General features: G+C 41.0%; 1 protein-coding gene across 26 annotated transcripts in view; it reads left to right on the plus strand.

Annotated features, from left to right (window-relative positions):
* The window catches only part of ncoa2 (nuclear receptor coactivator 2), a 363375-nt gene that overhangs the window by 319310 nt on the left and 18960 nt on the right, over nt 1-25105 (plus strand). For 17 of the 26 annotated variants that reach the window (XM_069921270.1, XM_069921269.1, XM_069921268.1 and 14 more), the window contains 8 exons: nt 3629-3832; nt 8656-8877; nt 9020-9149; nt 12222-12396; nt 13052-13348; nt 14368-14457; nt 18044-18269; nt 22515-22692. In XM_069921270.1, the coding sequence (XP_069777371.1) occupies nt 3629-3832; nt 8656-8877; nt 9020-9149; nt 12222-12396; nt 13052-13348; nt 14368-14457; nt 18044-18269; nt 22515-22692 (1522 nt within the window). The remainder of the gene's footprint in view (nt 1-3628; nt 3833-8655; nt 8878-9019; nt 9150-12221; nt 12397-13051; nt 13349-14367; nt 14458-18043; nt 18270-22514; nt 22693-25105) is intronic. The other 9 variants (XM_069921258.1, XM_069921260.1, XM_069921263.1 and 6 more) reach the window with 5 other exon arrangements.

Consider the following 25105-nt stretch of genomic DNA (forward strand, 5'->3'; position numbering starts at 1 on the left):
TCCCCCCCCCAACCCGCCCCTAGCCTGACATGATATTCCTTGAGGGTCACTAGTGTAGAAATTGCAAGGGCCCTGGCAGAAATATTTTAAATGTCCTTAGCCGCGGGTGAGGTGCCGGAGGATTGGAGGGTAGCTCACGTTGTTCCGTTGTTTAAAAAAGACTCCAAAAGTAAACCAGGAAATTACAGCTCAGCGAGCCTGACGTCAGTAGTAGGTAAATTATTGGAATACATTCTGAGAGATCAGATATACAAGTATTTGGACAATCATGGGCTGATTAAGGACAGTTAACATGGTAGGTTGTGTTTAACAAATCTTGTAGAGTTATTTGAGGAGGTTACCAAGAAGGTAGATGATGGAAAGGCTGTGAATGTTGTCCATGTGGACTTTAGTAAGGCCTTTGACAAGGTCCCACATGGGAGGATAGTTCAGTGTGCTCAGACACTAGATATCCATGGAGAGGCTGTAAACTGGATTCAAAATTGGCTGAATGGGAGAAGACAATGCAGTAGTGGATGATTGGTTCTCAGGCTGGAGCCTGTGATTAGTGGTGTGCCTCAGGGATCGGTGCTGGGTCCATTGTTGTTGTCTCTATCAATGATCTGGATGATAATGTGGGAAATTGGATCAACAAGTTTGTTGATGACTAATATTGGAGGCATTGTGGACAATGAGGAAGGCTTTCAAAGCTTGCAGAGGGATCTGGACCAATTGGGAAAATAGGACAGAAAATGGTAGGTGGAATTTTATGCAGAGAAGTGTGATGTGTTGCATTTTGGAACGACAAACCAAGTTAGGACATACACAGCAAATGGTAGGGCACTGAGGAGGGCAGAGGATCAAGGGATCTGGGAATACAGATACATAATTCCCTGAAAGTGACAGGTAGCCAGGGTTGTAAAGAAAGCTTTTGGCATCTTGGCCTTCATAAATCAAAGTACTGAGTATAGGAGTTGGGATGTTATGGTGAGGTTGTGTAAGACATTGGTGAGGCCATATTTGGAGCATTGTGTGCAGTTCTGGTCACAGGAAGGATATCAGTAAGATTGAAAGAGTGCAGAGATTTAGTAGGATGTTGCCAGGTCTTCAGGAGTTGGGAAATATGAGAGGACCTGGCTTTAGGGTGAAAGGGGAAAGGTTTATTGGGAACTTCTTCACTCAGAGTAGTGGGAGTGTGGAACGAGCTGCCATTTGATGTGGTAAATGTAGGATCACTCAAGTTTTAATAATAAATCGGATAGATAAATGGATGAGCGAGGTCTGGAGGATTATGGAGGTGCAGGTCAGTGGGGGGTCTAGAGGAAGGATGTTTCGGCAAAGACTAGAAGGGCCAACTGGCCTGTTTTATGTGTTGTAGTGTTTTATGGATACGAGGTTCAGTATTTGAGCTCCAGAGGAATTTTCTGATTTTTGAAAATAAAATTAGTCTGCTTTCACTCAATGTTGGCATTTGTGCCTCTGAGTTACAAGTTGTGGGCTTAAGCTCTTACTACCGAGAATGAAGTCTGTATTTTGGATATACTTCAGGACAATGCTGGATTGATGTCTCTTCAGCTTCTTTTATTAATATGAAAAAAATGAATAATAGATTTATTTATTTCTGTTTCTGAAATTAGTCAAGAGGCATCAGTGCATTTCCAAGTTCATACTAAATGATCTAAAACAGATAAGTAATAAGAATTGTAGAAAACACATGCAAGGGCAGACTATTCCACACTTCTCCATTCAATACTATCATTGATGAATCATGTGACATCCTTCCTTCTTTCTCCCCTATCCCTTGATCCCTTTAGCCATAAGGGTTACATCCAACTTCCTTTAAATATATCTACTGAACGACCCTTGGCAACCTTCCGTGGTAGGGAGTTGCACAATTTCAGATCTCTTAGTGGAAAAGCTTTTTCTTAATTTCAGTCCAGAATGATTTTTGCTTAATCTTGGGCTTGTCTTTCCTCATGTGTCAGTCCTCCCATACCAGGAAACAGTCTGGTGAACTTTCACTTAGTTTGATGAACTTGAACTTCAGCAATCCGAAGAAGCTATTTACCAATCTCCTCTGCAAAGATGCCTTGACCATTTTTGATAGTAATTATTGCCACAATGTCATTGTGGAGGTCAGGTTGGTTTTCACGCTAACATTGCCCTTCCACTGTACATTTAACAAGTGCATTACAGCAATACAGGTCCAGTAACTCAAAGCTGATCATGAGCCTTCAATAGCATTAGAATGGTTTCCCATTAAAGTTAGACATCTTTATTGCTCTATTTATACAGCATTTCTGTCTCATTCAATCCGAGTTCATTTAGAGGTGTAATAAGTACCAACATTATGAATCTGGAACACAGTATTACATGGCATGCTAAAGTAGTAAGAACACTTTCAAATTTGGATTCAATCAATCCAAAGCTCTGCGTCTCTTGTCCTTCTTGAGTTAAATGACCCATTGATATTAGTGGTGGTAAGAGGAAGTTTCATTAACTCTTTCATTCTCAATGATGGAGTCAAGCATGCAAGTGTGGAAGAAAAGGAAGCACTTGAGGTATCCTCAGCTAGATTTTTCTGTGACCCTGACAACATGCAATCACTGTTGCAGATTGTGCTTGAGAACTAATCACAGCCATTGTAAACCTGTTTCCTTGGAATTAATGTGCAGCAGTTTTTGTGACCATATAGAAAAATGCCCAAGTATTGTCAAGTGGTTGTTCTGCAGCAATAACCAACTCAGTCTGGGTTCCATCAGGCCTCTGTTCTAATTTGATTATAGCCTTGGTCCAAATATGGACTCTAGCTGAATGCCGGTGAAGGCGGTGATGTTGAGGTAGCATTTGATAGGTTGTAGGGGTAGGACTCTGCCCTTTTTTGGAGCAGCTGCAAGGTAAACAAACACATTACTACAGCGTGAAACACCACGCACCTATACTGCAGAAGCCGAAGGAGCCAACAGCCCAGGTAGTAGGCACGGACACCCAGAGTCAATAGAACTGAAGATGTCGGCGATAGCTCCAGGTGAAATAATTATCCTCACTTAAAAAGTGTGAAAAGGATGGAGCCTGACCTTTTCAGAAAGTATTACACTTACACAAAGCCTTTCATGACATCAATGACCCAAGACCTTTTACAAAGATTTACTTTTTAAGATGTGCTCACTATTTTTTGATGCAGGGAACGTTGATTTCCTCGAGCAAACTGAACAATTTTATTCACAGACAGTTGCACATGGACACGATGCAGCCCTTGCTAATAAAAGACGCTAATGATTATGGGTTAATAGAAAAATAAATATACAGAATTTTTTTTTAAATACATTTTAATAAAATAGTACTTTGAATCTACTGCAAAATACAACCTACTAGTCAGTGGATTCCAATGCTTCACCAGGAATTAATGCCAAAGTAAGTGCATATCAAAGGGCAGTTTTTGGTTCTCCCTGTTTACTTGACTCTGTCCTCACTGAAAATTGCTGGAGCATTTGTGCCTAACTATGTGCTCACTTTTACTTTGTCAGTAAATAATAGACCATATGTATTCATTGTATCATGAGCCAAAAGGTGCCTAAAGCTTTTGGCAGGTAAATAATTAATAACATATTACTTCATCAATGGACATTTTCTCTTATTCTTCAAACAGTAGCTTTCAATAATCCTCGAGCTGTACAACCAGGCAGGCCACAGCAAGGGCGAAATGCAGGATTGGATATCCACATGCAAGGTCAGACAAGTGCAGGACCATTCCCACCGATACGAAACAGTAGTCCGTTTGCCGTAATGTCACAGCAAGTTATGGGCAATCAAGCAATGATGGGAAGTCAAGGAGGACTGGGAGGCACTGCAGGTGGGTCCTTTGGAGTTGGAATTGTTTCAGTTGTGATGTTTCTTTTGATCTTTCTACTTGGAATTAAAAATATAAACAGGTGAAATAAATAAGCGTGAAAGTCTCCCAAGTTTTTGTTTTCCACTTTCTCTAATACAGAGACTAACTTGCTGAACTGTGGTTATTTATTGTAGCTGAATCTATGCTTGATTATCACAGAAAGCATCTGTTGTGTCTAGGTTGCTTTTTTTTTATATTTTATGTTTACCTCCTGATTTTTTTCTTCTCACTTTCTTGTTCTCTCTCTCTCTCTCTCAATCCAGTCATTGCACTTGCACTTCCTTAAAATCTGCCTCCCAAATCTGGTACTTTTTTCAGTAGATTACATTGTATGTGTAATGTTTCCTTTCCGTAATAATTCTCCATTTTCAGAGGTAGAGCGCCCCCTCCCCCCCCCCCCCCCCACCGCCAGTCCCCATCATCCCCATGGTGGAAAGGTGTCTCTCAGTCCCCAGCACGTGGTGGGAGAGAAGCAGGCAGTAGCTGGCTCAATGCAGGAGCAATAGCTCTCTTCCTTACCCATGCTGGTGCTGGCAGAGCGGTTCCAGTTGCATGGATGGCCATTGCTCCTGCATTGAGCTGTCCCCGCGATCATGATAGTGTTCCATAAACTCTGGTCTCAGCAGCACTGTACTCCTGTTGCCGCATTGGGAGTTAGATTGGGGAAGGGGGAGCAATGGGCAGTCCTGCACTGCCAGGGTGTGCTTGAGGGCCGGCCCGACAAGCAAGTTGAGCGCCTGAAAGCAGCCTTGGCTCCACAGCCCCGGAGGTCCACTCCTCCTGCAGCTCTGTTCCTCGTGTCCACCTTTTTCCCCGCCCAGTTGGCCGCCAGCACTAAGCAGATGATGCTGGCCACCTTTTTGGCCGAGCTCCCGAGCCACCCCAACTTCCACCTGACTGACACGCTGGTTGAGAGCCTCCTGTACAGCGTACATCGAGCCACCGGTCAGCACCTCTGCCCTGCACTCAACTCAGCCTAGGGGCACAAAATAGTCTTGCACTGGGGATGAGGGGGTACGGATGGCGAGGGCTAAGAGCGAGGCATTTGCTTAAAGGGACTGAAATCAAAATGATTCCAAACAATAGCAGGTGTCCAGTCTTGACAATCCCGGATAAAAGTTTAGGCACCTGTATTGTGAAACACAATGTCTGATTTCACACATCACCCAGCTTCAGCTGACCACCTCCTGTCACCTTTCACTCCTCCTGATTTATCACTGCTTAATTAACAAACATTACTGAAATTTACAAAATTGTTTATGCCTTTAATTCTTGGGAAGATTGACCCTTGGTCAATGCCACAATCTCTTTCTTTTTGCTGACCTCCTTGTTTGCTGTGGCTGAACTAGACTAGTCATTCCCGAAGTAGGCGGTGCGGTCCCCTGGGGGTCATTGGAAAGATCCAAGGGGGCGGTGAGGAAAAAGAGTGCAGTCAGGCCTCTGTCAAAGCGAACATATAAAATATCCTAATGTACATAAAATCCCATTCCACCATCTGTGCTCACTCGGCATGTCTCCAAGTCCAATAATCGAGCGACTGTAAACTTTCATCTCTTTTCAACTCCCTCCACCACTCTATTCCTCCACTTCTATCTTTCACAAACCTAAGATCCTTGAACTCTTTCAATGGAACCTTTGGCACATTCCCAACATTAATCATTTCACCTTGGACTTCCTTGGGTCTGAACTCCCATCTCTCAAGTTCCAGTTCTCTCCCTTTTACCTCATCCAGACTCTCCTCATCAATCAAGCTTTTGGTCACTTTTTTACAAGTTTCTTTTGGAGCTCAGGCAAAGGCAGAGAATATAAAGGTGCTAATGCAGTTGGAATTTTGTGCCATGAGCCTTTATCGTACATACAGTATTTTAATGACATATCAATTATCGAGATCACATTTAAGTAACTGTGTCCTTGGCATCTGGAAGCATCTTTTGAATGTCATGTCCCAGGTGTACAATTAATAAATATTATGGCTGCCACTGCATGTCCTTATGTCAGAAAATCTAGTTAAGGTGACTGAATGATCAGTGAGAAGGAACTGAAATATTTTCTACTTGTTTAATTGCATTCTCCAATACTGGTTTGGCCAAATTGCCATTGTCCTTGACATTATGAACATTGCAGCTAAATCATGTTTTGTACGAATGCCAGACAGGTTACATCTCTTCCATATTAAGAAACAAAAGAGAAAAATAAACATCCACAATGTCTGTACTTTGCCAGATCTTTGGGGCACCCTCTGTTTTTCCACTCATCCAGCTCTACTCAGACCTGCCAAAATGCCTTCAATAATCTTCAAAAGGAAAATATTTCCTTCATAGTTTCTCTTGTGTCGAGGAAAATTCAATTTGCCTCCATGATTTTCTATCACATTCTCATCATATCCTAACTTTGCCTATTTATACTGCTACTTATTTCCATTGTGTTGTGTTGAAGACAAGCTAATTGTAGTCTTTGCCAACTTTTATTTCCATTTAATCCAGGGTACTAATCCCCTTTTCTAGTACCTCATGACTGAGGAATGAACCTGTGGGTCTCTTAGTGAAGCTCAGCTTCAGATGCTACACTCCTTCCAATGCCATGTACAGTACTATCTGGAAGACAGTCTGCAGCACCTCACCAAAGGGTTTTTGGCAGAACCTCCCACACTTGCCGTCATTAGGCTGCCCTTCCAAGCTATACGTTATCCCATTCCTTCACCATTTCTTTCATCACCAAGATGCAGCCAAGAACTCCCAACACAAGCACATTGTGAGAATCACCTTCATTATGGGACTCCAACAATTAAGAAAGTAGCTTGCAACCTCCTTGAGAATGTTGAGGGTCTACGAACACTGCTAGTGCCACAATATTCCCATCCCATTAATTTTTTTTTTTAAAAAAGGACTAGTTAGTTCTAAGTTGTCAATTAGTTATCATGAAGGCTTAAAGAGCAAGAGCAAAATAAGCATGCTATATTTTGCCCATTTGACTAGGCTTGGAAATATAACTGAACCATTCCCACCCTCACTCCACCCTGTTCTTGCAAAAAATTCTGAGGGCCAAGTTATCTTGCTTGCATTAAAGAATTCTGAGAGTTTTCTAGATGGAAAGCTAGAGTGCTGTCAAATGAAACCATGTCTTTCTGAAAACAATGTGGTCACATTATGGGCTTCGAGTGGAGAACAAAGAAGAATTGTAAAATATTTGGTATTATTTTTAACAGCAGGAAGAATATTTTCTTCACTGTACAAAGTATGTTCAGTAAATTGCATTGGCTGCCTGATTAATTATGTGAGTGCTGTGAAGTTGACAGCTAACTCTAATTAGTTCACAAGGAAAACAATAATTCATGTGTATAACAGTTCTATTCCCCAATATTTAACTCCCACTAACTAAAACCAGCTTCTAAAATAGTTACCATACCTACAGCAAACTTGCCGAGTTCCATTTGAGGTACATATTACTCCGAAACCCTTTCTCTCTCTCTTTGGCTTGGCTTCGCGGACGAAGATTAATGGAGGGGCAATGTCCACGTCAGCTGTAGGCTCGTTTGTGGCTGACAAATCCAATGTGGGACAGGCAGACACAGTTGCAGCGGTTGCAAGGGAAAATTGGTTGGTTGGGGTTGGGAGTTGGGTTGTTCCTCCTTTGTCTTTTGTCAGTGAGGTGGGCTCTGCGGTCTTCTTCAAATGAGGTTGCTGCCCGCCGAACTGTGAGGCGCCAAGATGCACGGTTTGAGGAGATATCAGCCTACTGGCGGGGGTCAATGTGGCAGGCACCAAGAGATTTCTTTAGGCAGTCCTTGTACCTCTTCTTTGGTGGCCAGTGGAGAGCTCGCCATATAACACGATCTTGCCAGTTTATTATTAATTTTATATGATAAATTTTGTGTAAATATAATTTGGAAGGACATGCTGTAGTGAACTATCCTTCAACAGATTAAGAGTGGACTATATCATAATCTGTATCATTTATACCACTTGGAAATTATGCAAAATAATATCTTCTTTCATGACTTTGCTTTAAAACTGATCATTCTTAAAAGTCAATTTATGATAAATCACTGGAAGTGGTCTGCTTTAAATAGCAGGTCATCATTTACGTGATTCTTTGATCATTATGGAAGGAGAAGGATTTCCCCAGATAGGGTACGCCTATTATAATTTGCAGTTTGAGACAAACATCGGAAAAAAAAACTATGTAATTTTCCTGTATCGTTTAATATTTAAACTTTTGACTGAATGGTGTTTACTGGGCCTTCTATTAAATAATAGTTCATAGCCTTGTATTGGAGGACATAAAAAATACATTAAATTTCTCAGACACAACAAATTATTTTACTTGTTTAAAAAGTCTTGTTGTAAGGTTTTGGTAACTTATCTTTAGCTTGTTTGGAAAGTAAAGCATTGACGTATTCAGTAGCAAAAGTGATTCACTTCCTCAGGAAGGAAGCTAGGGTTATCCACACTTCTCGGCACCTGTCACTAGTACATAAAGAAACACATCCAATGAGCAGGATTTTTTTCTGTATTGGTAGTCCACAGAAGAGATGTTGTGCATGTTTCATGATGTTCAACTATATCAAGATTAATGTTTAACGCTGCTACATACATTGGAAAGCTTTGAAGAGCTCTACAGTATGGCAGCAGCTGCAGATTTGAAAATAAATAGCCAAAACTAAATTGTAGAAGTAACGAAAAAATTTTATTTTGGATTTGTGCATAAGTGTGCGCACTACTTAAAAGAAGCAAAATGAATTCCCAAGGCAGGATTACTCTCCAATCCTTCTTGCTCCTGTCCAGGGATGGTCAGTAATATGGGAAGTGGAACTCCTCGGTCCAGCATGACGTCTGTAGACTGGGGTCAGTCAAGCTCTGCTGCAAACACCACAGGTAGCACGGGATCCAATACGATGAACAGGACAACTCTCCAAGGCAGTATGATCAGCAGTCCCACACCCGGTATTCCAATGAGACCGAACAGCCAGCCTGGTCAGAGATCGATGCTCCAGACACAAATAATGGGTACGTTGAACCATTTTACTTTCTCACGCTAATGTATTATTTTGTTGCAGAAATCCTTTTAATAACCATTTAAAATGTCCTTTGTTAGAGCGGTTATCAAATGCCTTTTTTTTAAATATAGTTTTTCTACTCTATTAATTAGGGTCATCGGAAATTGAGGTGGGTATGGGAGGTCCATCGTACGGTCAGCAGCAAGCGCCTCCAAACCAAACGGCACCTTGGCCTGACAGTATAATGCCTATCGATCAGGGGCCTTTCGCCAATCAAAATCGGTACGTTGCGATATTATTTACAACGACATGCATTTTATCTTTTTAAGGGTATGAATTGGAGTGAGAGAAGAATTATTCCAACATAATCTTATTATTTAACAGAGAGAGAAGCATTTGAGTATTAAATAGTTCAAATTAAATCATAAGTATGAGCTTAGAACTTGAAATATTGAAGAGGAAAAGCTTGAGGCTAGGATTCATGTCAAGGGGGAAACCTCTTTGAATTGTGGGGACCAAAATATTGAAATCCTAAATCCTATGGCAGCATGGTTACACAGCAGTTGATGCTGCTGCCTTGCAGCCCCAAAAATCAGGGTTCGATCCTGATTTTGTTTGTTGTCTGTAGGAATTTTACAAGTTCTTGCTACTTGTAGGTGTTCTGGTTTCCTCATGGTTGGCAAAGACATGCTGTTAAGTTAATTCACCACTGTAAATTATTGAATGGTGTGAGTCAAAAATGAGTTAGAGGAGTTGATGATCATGTGTGAGAGAATACCTTATTCAAGGAAATAACGGAGGAGGGAAATGAATTAATGGGATTGCTCCCTTGGGAGCCTGGGACCATGCACAAAATATGCTAAGAATTGTGACTCATTAAATTAGAACATTAGGCCTGTGATCAAAATTAGAAAAGTTATAATTAATAATTCTTCTTTGGCTTGGCTTCGCGGACGAAGATTTATGGAGGGGGTAAAAATAATTAGAGATGCTATAAAACACCTGAACAAAGCTAAGGAGTGGGCCAGAGATGCCCCACTCTCAAGCAAACAAAGAAGTCGCCTCACATCTGGGACAATGTTTACATCAAAACAAGTTGAGTTTTGATGGAGCCATTTTAATAATGAAAGCACTATTACCTGTTTTTAGAGGTTGAAAGAAGAAAGTGGGACTAATCAATTGACGATTGGGGTGATCAACAGCTGTGTTTTTAAAAAGAGGTTATTAATAACTGTCGTAAAGAAGGAGATAGCAAAATATAGTGTTAACAAAAGAAAATTCCAGACTGAGAAACCTAGACAACTAAGTAAACAGAGGGATTGACAAGCAACCAGTGTTTGTGGAATGGAGAAGTACAGTTCAAGTTATGGAGTTGAGTGGGTTGCGCTAATGGATGGATTTAAACTCAAAAGAATTGACGTGTTGTAGGTTGTGAGAACTGGACTTGAATGTTGTGAACTGCAGGGCTTTAGATTGGACAAGGTTACCAAGACTAAATTAAAGTTACCAGATTCAGATGCAACGAAGTTGAGTGTTTCATTTGCAGCTTTTTTTTTCAGCTAGTTATATGGTGTGAAAGATCAGTTAACATTCTAACAGTCACACATAGGGCAAAACACATGCAGTCAGCAGACTTCCTTCTTTAAAAGATATGAGTGAGCCTTGATGGAAATCAACAGCTTCATCTTCACTCTTACATTTATGAGCACAGCTTTTTATTTGTGGCTTTCTATTCTTTTTGGAAACTTTGATGGAAACAGATCTTGCATTTCCTAGAATGTTAGTCCAAAGGTTTGGGGTTATTATCTTTGTAACCAATCTTCTCCTGGTAGTTCATTCTTATGGACCACTTGTATCTAATTTAATGTTCAAATCTCTTCTAGTGATAGTTTGCCCAAAGGCAACATATTTGAAATAAAGCATGAGGTGGTTGTAATAAATTCTTGAACTGCCATTTGTTTTTCCTCCACACATATCCTGATTTAAATGTTTGAAATGTTTAAATTATTATCTTTTTTCCACCATTTATATTGGTGGCAATAATAATAATAACACTACCACCTGGAAGTTGCCCTCCAAGCCACACTCCATACTGACTTGGAAATACGTTGTTGTTCCTTTACCATTGCCGTGTCAAAATCCTGGAACTCTCTCCCTAACACCACACCTCAAGGTCTGCAGAAGGCACCTCACAGCCTCCTCTCAAGGGCAACTGGGGAAGGGGAAGTAAATGCAGCCTCAGCTTGTATGTTTCATTTTAGTAAATTAAAGAAAATACTGGATGAACTGACTTAAATAAATGTTGCTTGCGAGTTCTGTTGCCAAAAACTTCACAGCTTCATGCAATTGAGAACTGTGTTTTTTCTCAGGCTGAAACATCGTAATAATCACTTGCAGGTCTTACAGTCCTGTCACTATTTCCAAATCATCAGCTCAGAGGATGATGTCATTTCCCCATGTAATGTTCCTTAAAGGTTCAAAAATACCTTTTATTGTCACATAATAACAATAACACATTAAAAAAAATGTGAACTTTTTGTCTGCTGTGAGGAAAATTAGCATTGCTGAGCCCCCATTGTGAGAGAAATTAAATCCTATGTTTAAATCAGCAATCTCATTGAATCATCATTCCTGAGACCGTACGTTCTGGAATATCATTTACCTGCTTTCATCCTACACTTAAACTACCACTTCCTCACCTGCCTGCATTTGACCCAAGCCCTAAGGGTTGACTTGCTGTTCTTCTTCCAACCTTGACCAAGGATTGCATGTCCTTACTTTGGTTGTTTTAACCCTTTTCTTCCTCACCCCCCTCATCCCCTTCCCCCATCTTTGGAAAATTAGCATTTGTAGCTATTTTGGAAATAGATGCCTAAGGAAAAGTATATGTGTGTCATTATCAGGGATGTGCAGAAATCCAAATATGGTTGATCTGTTTGTTGTTATTTTAAATGTAACATTCTTCCATAAATGTTCTTTCATAAATGGTGGTGTAGTTAGCATAGCGGTTAGTGCAATGCTGTTACAGTGCCAGTGACCCGGGTTTGAATCCAGCGCTCTCTATAAAGAGTTTGTACGTTCTCCCCATGCCTGCGTGAGTTTCCTCCGGGTTCTTCTCTTTGCTCCCACCCTTCAAATAAACGTGCGCGGGCTGTAAATTAATTGGTGTATTTAGGCTGCACGTCTCTGGGGCTGGAAGGGCTGTTACTGTGCTGTATCTCTAAATTTTTTTTTAATTCATATTCTGTTTGAAGTATATAATTTTGTACATAGCATTGCTATAATTTTAATTTGTGGTTTTCACATGCAGAACTTGTTTGGATGTCATTCATACAACTTTTTTTGATATATTAGTAGGCAGTCATACAGCAGTTCACAAGATGACCTGCTTTGTACACCTATACCGACGGAAACTCCAAATGATGAAGGCACAATTCTAGACCAGTTACGTTCAGCACTAAAGAATATCGATGAACTAGGACTGGAAGAAATTGACCGGGCACTCGGAATACCTGAACTCGTTAACCAGGTAAATATTCACACTTGCACAAAAGATTGAGAGCACAAAATTGGCATGGAACATTTTGGTTCATGAAATTCCTGATCACACTTCTGTGGAAATATTTAGAAATAGAAGCAAGAGTTGATGATGAGGACATTTAAGCCTGGTCTGCCATTATATAGGATCAAATAATTCTCACCCTAAACTCATTTCCCTCTGAGCCAAAGTGGACGTGTTTCAGTCCAGACTGTCGGGACAAGGCAGTGTGACTGCAAAAGAGGGAGATCAAGGGTAGCAGAGAAGACTCAGCACTTGCCTATGTCCAACAGATACAAGGTTCTTGCTTTCTCTATGTCCAATGGTGGAAACTGCAAGGAGGATATCTAAACTCTCCAAAGCATTGTTGGGAAAAGTGCAATTGCCATAGGGGATACCATAGTTAGGGGAACAGACATTGTTCCCTGCAGCAAAGATGAACTTGAAGGCTGTACCACGTGTCCAGTGCTAGGGTTGAGGACATCTTGGCTAGGGAAGGGGAGGATTTAGTTGCTGTGGTCGAGGAAGGAGGTTCAACTGAAGGATTATGAGATGAGAGCATTGGCAAAGACCAAACAAAAGGACTTCCAGGAGCAAAGGTGAGAAAAACCTATCTCCACAACTTTACTTTGCCTTTGTTTTACAGAGCCAAAGTGTTGATCACCAGCCAGAGTCTTTTCCGAGCCAGAAATCCACAATGATGGTTGAAAAGCCTCAAGTTTATAATCAGCCATATGGTTCCCAGACCACTGTAGTGCAAGGGAACTATTCTACCATGCAGGAATCCAATTTTCATCCTCTGGCAACTCAAATGGTGCAACGGCCAGGATACCCGATGTTGCGTATGCAACCAAGGCCTACCCTGAGGTCGTCAGGGATGGTGCCCAACCAGCCGAATCAGCTTCGTCTTCAGCTTCAACAAAGGCTTCAAGGACAGCAAATGGTACCTTCTCAGCTAAATTCGAAATGCAGTTCTCAGAGCTATTCAGAAAAAAAATACATAAATAATTATTTTTCAGAGAGTTAGCAAAGCTCTTGTTCTCATTGGAGAGCAAAAAGAATCCCCAATCGTACAAGTCAGGAAGCTGTATAGATTTAATTTAATTTGGACATGCAGCACAGGAACAGGCCATTCTGCCCACAAGCCCGTGCCATCAAATACCCCAATAAATCTACCACCCTGGTGGGTTTTGAAGGGTGGGAGTAAACTACAGACAGCACCGGATTCAAACTCCGGATACTGCCGCTGTAATAGTGTTAGGCTAACCGTGCAATCCTCAGCATCAGATTTGTTTGAATATCCATCAGTTCATACACAAGTGCCTATGTCTACCAGGAGAAAAATGTGGCAGAGAGTGGCAAGGTTGGTAACTCAAATTAACAGCCCCTTCTGTACCCCAGGGTTATACAGTGACCAGACTTGTGCCTTCTGTATTGAAACCCCTGGGTTATACAGTGTCAGATCTGTGCCCATCTGTACTATACACCAGGATTTTACAGTGACAGACCAGTGCCCTTCTCTCTTGTTCCCCAGGATTATACAGTGACATACCTGTGCCTTTCTGTACTGTACCCTAGGGTAATACTGTGTCAGATCTGTGCCCATCTGTACTGTACCCCATGGTTTTACAGTGACAGACCAATGCCCATCTATACGGTACCATAGGGTTATACAGTGACAAATCTGTGCCACAAACCTAAATTGACCCCTGAACCTCAGACCTAGATTGACCCCTGCAGATCTGTTACTTGTGATTGTAAATTGACAATGGTCAACTACAGCAGGAGAGAGGAGTGGATAGTCACAGCAGAGACGCTAAACCCCATCCAATTCTCAAACCCCTCTAGTCAAATTTGGTGCATTTGTCAAATATTAAGGTTGTTGGTACTTTTCCATCTTGTTTTTAAACTCCGCATTTTCATGCAAATAAATAGCTTAATGGTATCTATTTGTCTTGTCAGAATCGACAGCCACTGATGAACCCACTCACTACTGTTTCCAATATGAATCTACCTCTAAGGGCCAGTGTGCCACCACAGATGAGTGGTCAGGTAGGCAGTAAAAATACTTCAGAATCAGTATTTATTGTCATGAATAAGTCGTGAAATTCTGTGCTTTGCAGCAGCGATATAGAGTAAACATTCATGTTATAACCGTCTTAAGATATCACTACAAAAAATAAAATAATCTTAACTATCTTTTTTTTCTTTGGCTTGGCTTCGCGGACGAAGATTTATGGAGGGGGTAAATGTCCACGTCAGCTGCAGGCTCGTTTGTGGCTGACAAGTCCGATGCGGGACAGGCAGACACGGTTGCAGCGGCTGCAGGGGAAAATTGGTTGGTTGGGGTTGGGTGTTGGGTTTTTCCTCCTTTGCCTTTTGTCAGTGAGGTGGGCTCTGCGGTCTTCTTCAAAGGAGGTTGCTGCCTGCCAAACTGTGAGGCGCCAAGATGCACGGTTTGAGGCGTTATCAGCCCACTGGCGGTGGTCAATGTGGCAGGCACCAAGAGATTTCTTTAGGCAGTCCTTGTACCTTTTCTTTGGTGCACCTCTGTCACGGTGGCCAGTGGAGAGCTCGCCATATAACACGATCTTGGGAAGGCGATGGTCCTCCATTCTGGAGACGTGACCCATCCAGCGCAGCTGGATCTTCAGCAGCGTGGACTCGATGCTGTCGACCTCTGCCATCTCGAGTACTTCGACGTTAGGGGTGTAAGCGCTCCAATGGATGTTGAGGATGGAGCGGAGACAACGCTGGTGGAAGCGTTCTAGGAGCCGTAGGTGGTGCCGGTAGAGGACCCATGATTCGGAGCCGAACAGGAGTGTGGGTATGACAACGGCTCTGTATACGCTTATCTTTGTGAGGTTTTTCAGTTGGTTGTTTTTCCAGACTCTTTTGTGTAGTCTTCCAAAGGTGATATTTGCCTTGGCAAGTCTGTTGTCTATCTCATTGTCGATCCTTGCATGATCAGCGCTTGACGTCCTGCTTTGCGGAAACTGCTTTGCGGAAACTGCCAAAATGTTTGGCCTGGAAGTCAGCCTGAAGAAAACTGAGGTCCTCCATCAGCCAGCTCCCCACCATGACTACCAGCCCCCCCACATCTCCATCGGGCACACAAAACTCAAAACGGTCAACCAGTTTACCTATCTCGGCTGCACCATTTCATCAGATGCAAGGATCGACAATGAGAATCTTAACTATAATAGGGCATGAAAAGTAAGGCATTGTCTTTGGTCATTGATTGTTCAGGAATCTGATGGCAGCGGGGAAGAAGCTGTCCTTGTGCTGCTGAGTGCTCGTCTTTAAGCTTCTGTGCCTTTTCCCCGATGGTAGCAGAGCGAAGAGGGCACGGCCTAGGTGATGGGGGTTTTTTGAGGACAGAGGCTGCTTTTTTAAGACACCACCGCACGTAGATGTCCTCGATGGAGTGAAGTCTGGTGCCTGTGATGTCACAGGCCGAGTTAACAACTCTCTGGAGTTGATTCTTGTCCTGAGAGTTGGCACCTCCATACCAGACAGTGATGCAATCAACCAGAATGCTCTCCACAGTACACCCCTAGAAGATTCTGACAGTCTTCAGTGACATTCCGAATCTCCTCAGACACCTCACAAAGTATAGCTGCTGAGGAGCTTTCTTTGTGATTGCATCAATGTGGAGGCTCTAGGACAGATCCTTGGAGATGTTGACTCCCAGGAATTTGAGGTTCTTGACCCTCTCCACTATTGAGCCCTCGATGAGGACTGGGTCGTGTTCCCCTGACTTCCTCCTAAAGTTCACAATCATCTTCTTGCTTTCGCCGATGTTGAGCGCAAGGTTGTTGTCGTTAGACCATTCAACGAGCTGACCTATCTCCCTCCTGTACGCTTCCTCATTGCCGTTTGTGATTTTTTTTCCAACAACTGTGGTGACATCAGCAAATTGGTAGATGGCATTAGAATTGTGCCTGACCACACAGTTGTGGGTGTGTAACGAGTAGAGCAGTGGGCTAAGTACACATGCTTCTTTAATGTGCTTCTAATCTGTTCATTTATTAGTCTGTCTAGCTTAATAAATATCAAAGTTCAAATTTATTGTCAGAGTACATACATGACATCACATACAACTGAGATTCTTTTTCCTGGAGGCCAGGCAGAATTTCTATTTATTGGTATCTGTAAACTGATATGTATACAAAAGAGAGAAATGTAAACAACTTGTGCAATACATAAATAGGAAATATTCAGTAATGAATTACATGCAAAGTAAGAAGCCTTAAATGAACTCCGATTGAGTTTGTTGTTTAGGTGTCTGGTGGAGGGGTTGCAACTATTCCTGAACCTGGTGGTATATGTCTTCTACATTTGTACCTCTTTCCTGATGGCAATAGTGAGTACAGAGCATGAGCTGGTTTCTGTGGACCCTTAATGATTGCTGCTGCACTCCAACAGCAGCGTTCCGTGTAGATTTTCGAGATGGTAGGGAGGGTTTTGCCTGTGATGCACAAAACTTATGTCCACTACCTTTTGCAGGGCTTTCTGCTCAGAGGTATCCCCCACCCCAATACCAGGCCAATCTCCGCAAACTCCTGAGGGAGTAGAAATGCTGATGTGCTTTCTTTACGACCTACTACTATGTCCATTCTGTTATCCATTAGATACTAGGATTCTAGACTTGCTCCCTGCTCTTGGCTTTGTTGCTTTATCTTTAGGACTAGGAATTTTTTTCATCTTGGAGAAAGGGGTTTGGGAAATTGATCCTCTTCCTAGCAGAGCACGCAAGCCTGAATCCTGACCTCTCTAGAACTGCTTTATTATAGTAACTGTATAAATTCAAAATATAAGACTCCTTTTCAAGAAAAATACTTGGGAAATTCATAGTTGACATGAATTTGCATTTTCAGTGAGGAAGCAAAAGAATTAGGAGAGAAAATTTGTGAGGCCAACTCAATTTAAAATCTATTTAATATATGGTTTCTGCACATTTTTCATACTTCTACTGTTCAAGTAATTTATCAGTTTTACATTAAAATATTTGGACAAAATGAATATTAACATTGGTCATCTTTGATGTTGCTTTAAAATTCAAAATATCAATAGATGATGAATTGGTGCTGAAAGATTGAATAACATTTCATATCCTTTTTCTCTCAAACTTGTTACCCAGAGTATGAATTTAGCATAATGGGGTAGAAGAATCTCAGTGTTGTATGTGATGTCGTATATGTACTCTGGCAATAAACCTGAACTTTGAAACATTTTCTGGTATACAGAGACAATAAAATACCACCATATAATGTGGGCTGTCATCTTGGTCAAGAGAAAGCAGAATTTTATTTGGAAAAGCCAACACATCAATTTGTTAAGAATGTTCATAGAATAAATTTCTTGAATCTTTTGGAAAGAGTGGAAAAAATTTGGTTTTATTATTCTTTTTTTGGAATTGATATATACAATTATTTTCAGGCACTCTTGCCTTGGGGCATTATTATAAACCTTAATTTTAGTTTTCATCCTCTGCACGAGGTCGGGAGAAGGAGAAGGTGTGGCCGGTATGCCTGTGAGAACATACTACTCCATACGAACTGATTTGGATAAAGGTTACAAAAAATTTTGGAGCATTGTTAATGATGTGGGTATTTTTTTGTATTTTGTTCTCCAGGGACCTATAAATGCACAGATGCTAGCCCAGAGACAGCGTGAGCTTCTGAATCAACACCTGCGTCAAAGACAGCTGATACAACAGCAACAAAGAACCATGATGATGCGGCAGCAGGGTTTGAACATCCCACCAAATATGGCAGCCTCTGGCAACATGGCAGCTGCCATGAGCACTCCTCGGATTCCTCAGGCATCACCTCAACAGTTCCCATACCCTCCAAACTATGGTACTGGACTTACTTCCTTACTACCTTCCACCAGTCCTTTCTCCCCAATGTCCCCAAATCCTGGGTCATGGCTTCGACTTGAATCTGGCTAATCAGGGAATGATAGGAAATGTGGGAGGATGTAATGAGTCCCCAATTGCAGCTCAATGCCTTCCAGTTCCCCAGTTCAGGTACTGCCTTTCCTCTGAGTGGTGTTAACTATTACAATGGCAAAACTATTTATTGTCAAGATTGCATTCATATTTGTCTTTGTATGTTGGGAATGATGTACCAAATTAATTTTGGCTTTGCATGAGGTTTTGAGCTGTTGCTTGTCATGTCTTTGCCATATTTAAGTAAATATTGAAACTCAATACTAACTTGCATATATTGATTGTCTAATATAATTCTGGCTAAAGATATTGGATTTCTGTGAGCGCACAGATCATAACTTTGGAAAATCCCAAAGTAGTCCATTGATGAGGTATTTCACATGGGCGTCAACATTGATATTAATTTGTTCCTATCTTTTTTTGTTCAAAAATTATTTTGGTCTTGGATCGAGATATTCTCATTCATAGCATCAGAGCGGTCAGTTCATATTTGCAATGTTTCTTCTTTTTTCTTCTTTGGCTTGGCTTCGTGGACGAAGATTTATGGAGGGGTAATGTCCACGTCAGCTGCAGGCTCGTTTGTGGCTGACAAGTCCGATGCGGGACAGACAGACACGGTTGCAGGGGAAAATTGGTTGGTTGGGGTTGGGTGCCTCACTGTTAGACATTTTCAGTTATTTAACTCACTATAAATTATGTCAAAGGAATCATTTATAATGCAGAGAAAGGACAATTAATTGAGTTTGAAGTAGACTGTTCCAGGTGAAACTTAGTGCTAGCATAAACATGGTAGGTAAATGTGTTTTGCAACCTTCCTAAAATATTTTTGATTTTCTACATCTCACTAGAAAATTAAGACCCATCCCTTCAGTAAAACCTTTTGCTTGGAAGTTGTGCAATTGCAAATTATTCAATATTATCTCAAGTAAAATTGTCAATTTGCTTTTTTATCGAAAGATATAATGCTGCAGAATTTTTTTTCTGTCCATTGACTGATGAAGATTTATTCTTTGGTGTTTTGCACAATGTAATCTCTTTTCCAACACTAATACATAATGCAGAACCAATAAATCACATAAACAGCAAATATCCTGATGCAACTTGTAAAATTTCACCAGAAACCCATTTTTATTTTTAAAAAGTTACAATTAAGTCAGCCATTAATCACTCCGGTGTCTGGCAATAACTTCAGTTAGTTGTTCAAAAACTGGAGCTGTAGAAGTAGAGCACTTGTTTTTTATAAATAACAATACTACATCACATAGAATCTTTTAAAAAGTTTTGTTGTATTAAACATCACGAAACTAAACTTAATACAGGATCTTTTATGTTGGCAACTTTCATGATTAGCATAAAGAATCTAAAGTAGTTGGATTTCTATTCTCTTAAGGGAGAGACATTATGACATTTTACCTACTGACAATAAATTGTTGTAAGATGCAGAGTAGAATTTATGCTGTGAACTACTAGATTTTGAAAGTTGAATAGGCATTTTTTTTTAAAGTAAACACTGAAATTTACAAATTCCCAAATTAGATTGAGCAGAATTGATTTACATTGGATGACTGTGAAACATTTCCTGTGATCATGGTTTGTATGCCTATAAAGGCTTTGGTTACATCTTTGTAAAGTAATAATTAATTGCAGGTTAATACACCCTTCATCCTAGATAAATTTAAATTTAGACATACAGCACAGTAACAGGCCATTTCAATCCACAAGCCGATGCTGCCCAATTTACACCCAGTTAACCTATAACCCCATACGTTTCAAACGGTGGGAGGAAATTGGAGCCTCTGGGGAAAACCCACGCAAACATGGGGAGGATGCACAAACTCTTTACAGACAGCATGAGATTTGAACCCCAGTCCAGATCGCTGGTGCTGTAAAGGTGTTGTGCTAACCGATACACCAACCATGCCACCCTTGGATGAGAAAGGGAATTTGAAAATCCCACTTTAAAGAATTACATTTTACACAAATATGTTCCAAATATAGAGTGATTATCAATTTAACATCTTTAGAACCTGGATTCTTGTTTTAAAGTTTTTTCACTTTGCAATAATCTCCAGATTTTATTATTAAGAACAATCTATTTTGGGAGTATTCAAATTGCAATATGAATGCAATTATTCTTTTTGTGAAGGAAAATCTCACAAGAATTCTAACAGCTGTTACTCTCTGTATATTCTGTTGTGTGTAAACTTTTCTCACAGATTTTTATTAGGCAACAAAAGTGCCTTCACATACCTTTGGATGTATTTGTTACTCAAATAGACCATTCAGATTAATTGTTAGGTATTACTGGCAGAATAGTGACTATTCTCTGCCGGGTCACTTGTCTGAGTGCTACTGGTGTCATGTAACCCAGTACTACTTGTCGCAGGGTCGGGTAGTCAGCAACTAAACCGGCTCCCCCACCAGGCTTGCCTGGTGCGGAGAGTGGCTAGACACCTTGCACGATAAAAAACAAGACCTGTCAAAGGGTGGACGAAAGCTCTTGTAGGGTCAACGGCCATCTAGCAAACGTGTGCCTTGAAGCATGGTAAGGGCATCCCTTGCATTGAAGCTTGATCTGTCCATTCATTGTAACAGAACTTCCCCCAGCCGTCTTGAGCATTACCATGCTGCTGGATCCAGGAGGGAATGTCAAGAGGGTGGGTCCGGACAGGAGCAACCCCCTACTCACCTAAAGTCCATTCATGAACACGCTGTTCCTTTCTGCAGATTGGGGTATCCTCATATCAAACCCCACAATCTGACTGAAAGCAACCATCATCATCCTATGGGGTAGATAGCCAGAAGTGGCCATTCCAGTGCTATTTTAAATCTTTCTCTTATTTGAATGGCAGAGTGTTACTTTGTTATAACAGTGACATAGTTATATAGATATTTTCCATTATAAGTGTAAACATCCCCCTTGTAATAAGAAAAAAGTGAACCCAAAATACTTATGCAAGTAACATTTTAATGTCAACTAGGCACTACAGAAAAATAAGCAATCGGGGCTCAATTGGTTCACTAATTTAGTCTCCTTTTCAAGTACACTGAATATGACTTCTATTGGTACATAAGGTCCATAGAAATAATGTCTGAATGTTGTTGTTATTACAAATAGTGCTAATTAGATCCAATTTCAAAACAAGTCCCATTTCTATGCAACAATGCTACTTAGATTTCATTCACATGTATAGTTTTTGTCAAGTTTGGCTATTTATATAAAACTTGGAAGGACTGGTAAATTTCAAAATTGATCTAACTTTAGGAAATAGTGTGTTAGTAACCTAAATTCCCTTCTGATTTATGAAGTAAATGAATTGATGTAGCATGGCACAGTTTTGTTGTTTTACATTTTATTAATTCCAGCTTATATTCATCCTTCTGAATTCCAAGGGACAAGTTGCCACCTCAGACTATCAAAAATAGCTGCCTTATGAAAATTTTTAAATGCTTTGTGATTGAGAGATTTTTAATGGAATATTTATACCAGTAATTATGAGGCAAATCAGTCTAAAATATAATTATTCTTCAAGTACTTGAGTCATAGGTTAACTGAGAATATAGAAGTTTGAATATGTTATGTTGTTTAGCTTTTTCACTTCTACGGGCGGCACAGTTGGCGTAGAAATTAGTGCAATGCCTTTACAGTGCCAGTGATTGGGCCCTGGGTTCAAATCCCGCGCTGTCTGTCAGAAGTTTGTACATTCTCCCTGTGTCTGTGTGGCTTTTCCCTGAGGGCTCCAGTTCCTTTCACAATTCGAAATGTACTGGGGATTGAGGATAATTGGATGTAAATTGGGCGGCACAGACTCGTGGGCTAAAATGACCTGTTAACGTGCTGTAAGTCTAAAAAATAAATTTTAAAAATTGTTCCAAGGCATTTGATGTTCTTGGAAGTCTGGGCAATAGAGCAAATATGGAACTGGAGAGATGGGCATATTTTTAAAATAATTGGCTTCCATCCCTCAGAGTAAATTCATTGTGTGCAGTTTCAAGTGGAAGAAAAAAAAAAATAACCTTATTGACATTTATTAATTGTTGCCAAAGGAAACATTTTGATTTTTAAAAATGTTTGCATAGATTCTATTATTTGAAATTGCTCTTGAAACTAAATGTTGTTCAAAATTGCTTTCTGGGCTTTGTTCATTTACAGGAATGAATCAGCAGAATGATGCAGGGTTTGGTGGGGCTACAACTCCCCAAAGCCCATTAATGTCCCCAAGGATGAGTCATACACAGAGTCCAATGATACAGCAGTCTCAGCCGACACCTACCTACCAGTCACCTTCTGAGATTAATGGCTGGTCACAGGGAAGCATAAATGGAAACAGGTACTTTACCATTACCTCCTTGCCTATACTACAGAGGGAGGGTGAGAAATCAGATTAAATAGTTTATACTAGTATGTTATTGTTGTGCCTACCCATACATTTTTTTTTAAAGTACTAAACCCTCCCTATCCCGTAACCATACACTTTTTCTCCATCTATGTGCCTGTCTAAGGGTCTCTTAAATGCCCCTAATGTTGCATTCCAGGCACCCACAACTCTCTGTATATATAAAAAAAACCTACCCCTGATGTCTCCCTTAAACCTCCCTCCCTAACTTTGAAGATATGTCCTCCGGTGTTTGTTATTCCTACCCTGGGAAACAGGTGCTGGCTGTCCACCCTATCTATGTCTCTCATAATCTTGCAGACCTCTATTAAGTCTCCTCTCATCCTTCTATGCTCCAAAGAGAAACATCCCAGCTCTTCCAACCTTGCCTCATAAGACTTGTTATCCAATCCAGGAAACAGCCTGGTAAATCTCCTCTGACCCTCTCCATAGCTTCCACATCCTTCCTATAATGAGGTGACCAGAACTGAACACAATACTCTTAAGTGTAGTTTTACCAGAGATTTATAGAATTGCATTATGACCTCCAATGTCCTGACCTCAATCCCCCTATTAATGAAGCCCAGCATCCCTTCCAAACTATCCTATCAACCTATGTGATGACCTTGAGGGATGTATGGATTTGAACCCCAAGTTCCCTCTGTTCATCCACACTCTTAATTAACCGACCATTAACCCTGTACTCAGCCTTCTGGTTTGTCCTTCCAAAATGCATCATCTCACACTTATCCAGATTGAACTCCATCTGCCACTTTTCTGCTCATCTCTGCATCCTGTCTATATTCTCTTATAATCTTTGACAATCCAGCTCCATCCACAACTCCTCCAACTTTTGTGTCATCCACAAATTAACTGACCCATCCTTCTGCCTCTTTATCCAGGTCATTTATAAAAATCACAAAGAGCAGGGGTCCTAGAACAGATCCACTAGTCACTGACCTCCAGGCAGAATACTTTCCTTCCTCTACTACTCTCTGCTTTCTTCCTGGAAGCTGATTTTTTTTATCCACACGGCCAAGGTTCCACTGATCCCATGCCTCATGACTTTCTGAATGAGTCACTCATGGAGAAACTTGTCAAATGCCTTGTTAAAATCCATATAGACCACATCTACCACCCTACCCTCATCAATTTCTTTTGTTACCTCCTCAAAAAACTCAATTAGGCTCATGAGGTACGACCTTCCCTTCACAAAGCCATGCTGACTATCTTTGAGTAGACTGTACTTCTCCAAATGCTTGTAGATCCTATCCTTAAGAATCCTCTCCATTAGTTTGCACACCACTGATGAAAGACTCATCGCTCTGTAATTCCCAGGATTCTCCCTATTATCTTTTTTTGATAAGGGGACTACATTTGCCTTTTTCCAATCCTCCAGCACCTTCCCTGCAATCAACGAGGATTCAAAGATCATAGCTACTGCCCTGGTTATCTCTTCCCTCACTTGCCACAGCAGCCTGGGGTATATCACATTCAGACCAGGGAAGCTATCAATCTTGATGTTTTTGAAGAAGATTCAACACTTCCTCTTCCTTAATCTCCACATTGTCCAGCACACAAGCCTGTTCAATTCAGACCTCATCCTCAAACCAAGGTTCTTTTCTCTTGTGAATACTGAAGAAAAGTATTCATTTAGGACCTCCCAAACACAGCATAAGGAGAATAGAAATAAGCCAAGGCCTTTTCATGCCCCCTTAAGATCCTACCATATATTTCTCATGAGCTTTTCCTGCTTCCTGTATCTAATGTATTCTTCCTTTTTTTTGACTGATTGCCTCATCTGTTTCGTCAGCCACGGTTCCTTTTTCCTACCATCTTTTCCTTCTCCCAATGGAACAACCTATCCTAAACCCAGCACAATGGTTCCTAAACTTTCTCCACATTACTCTACCCTTGAACAACTCTTTCCAGTTAACTCTTGCTAGTTCCTGCATCATCTCTTTGTAATTAGCCCTTCCCCAATTAAGCACTTTCCCATTTTGTCTGTTTTTATCCTTTTCCATAGTCATGCTGAAGCTGGGGGAGTTGTGATCATGTCCTCCAAAATGCTCCCCCACCGAGAGGTCCGCCCCCTGACCAGGTTCATTCCCCAGAACCAAATCCAGTATGGCCTCTTGTCGGCCAGTCTACATTCTGTGTCAGGAATCCTTCCTGAACACATCTGACAATTCAGGCCCATCCATTCCTATGGCAGTCAGGAGGTGCCAGTCAATATTAGGGAAGTTGAAATCACCCATAACCACAACCTGCACCGTTCTAAAAACTGCCTGTGTCCTTGGTGTCCCGAGGGTTATTTGGAGGCCAATAGACTACTCCTAACTCAGTGATTGCTCCCTTCCTATTTCTG

This window comes from Narcine bancroftii, chromosome 2, assembly GCF_036971445.1.
Source record: "Narcine bancroftii isolate sNarBan1 chromosome 2, sNarBan1.hap1, whole genome shotgun sequence".
NCBI classification, from domain to species: Eukaryota; Metazoa; Chordata; class Chondrichthyes; order Torpediniformes; family Narcinidae; genus Narcine; species Narcine bancroftii.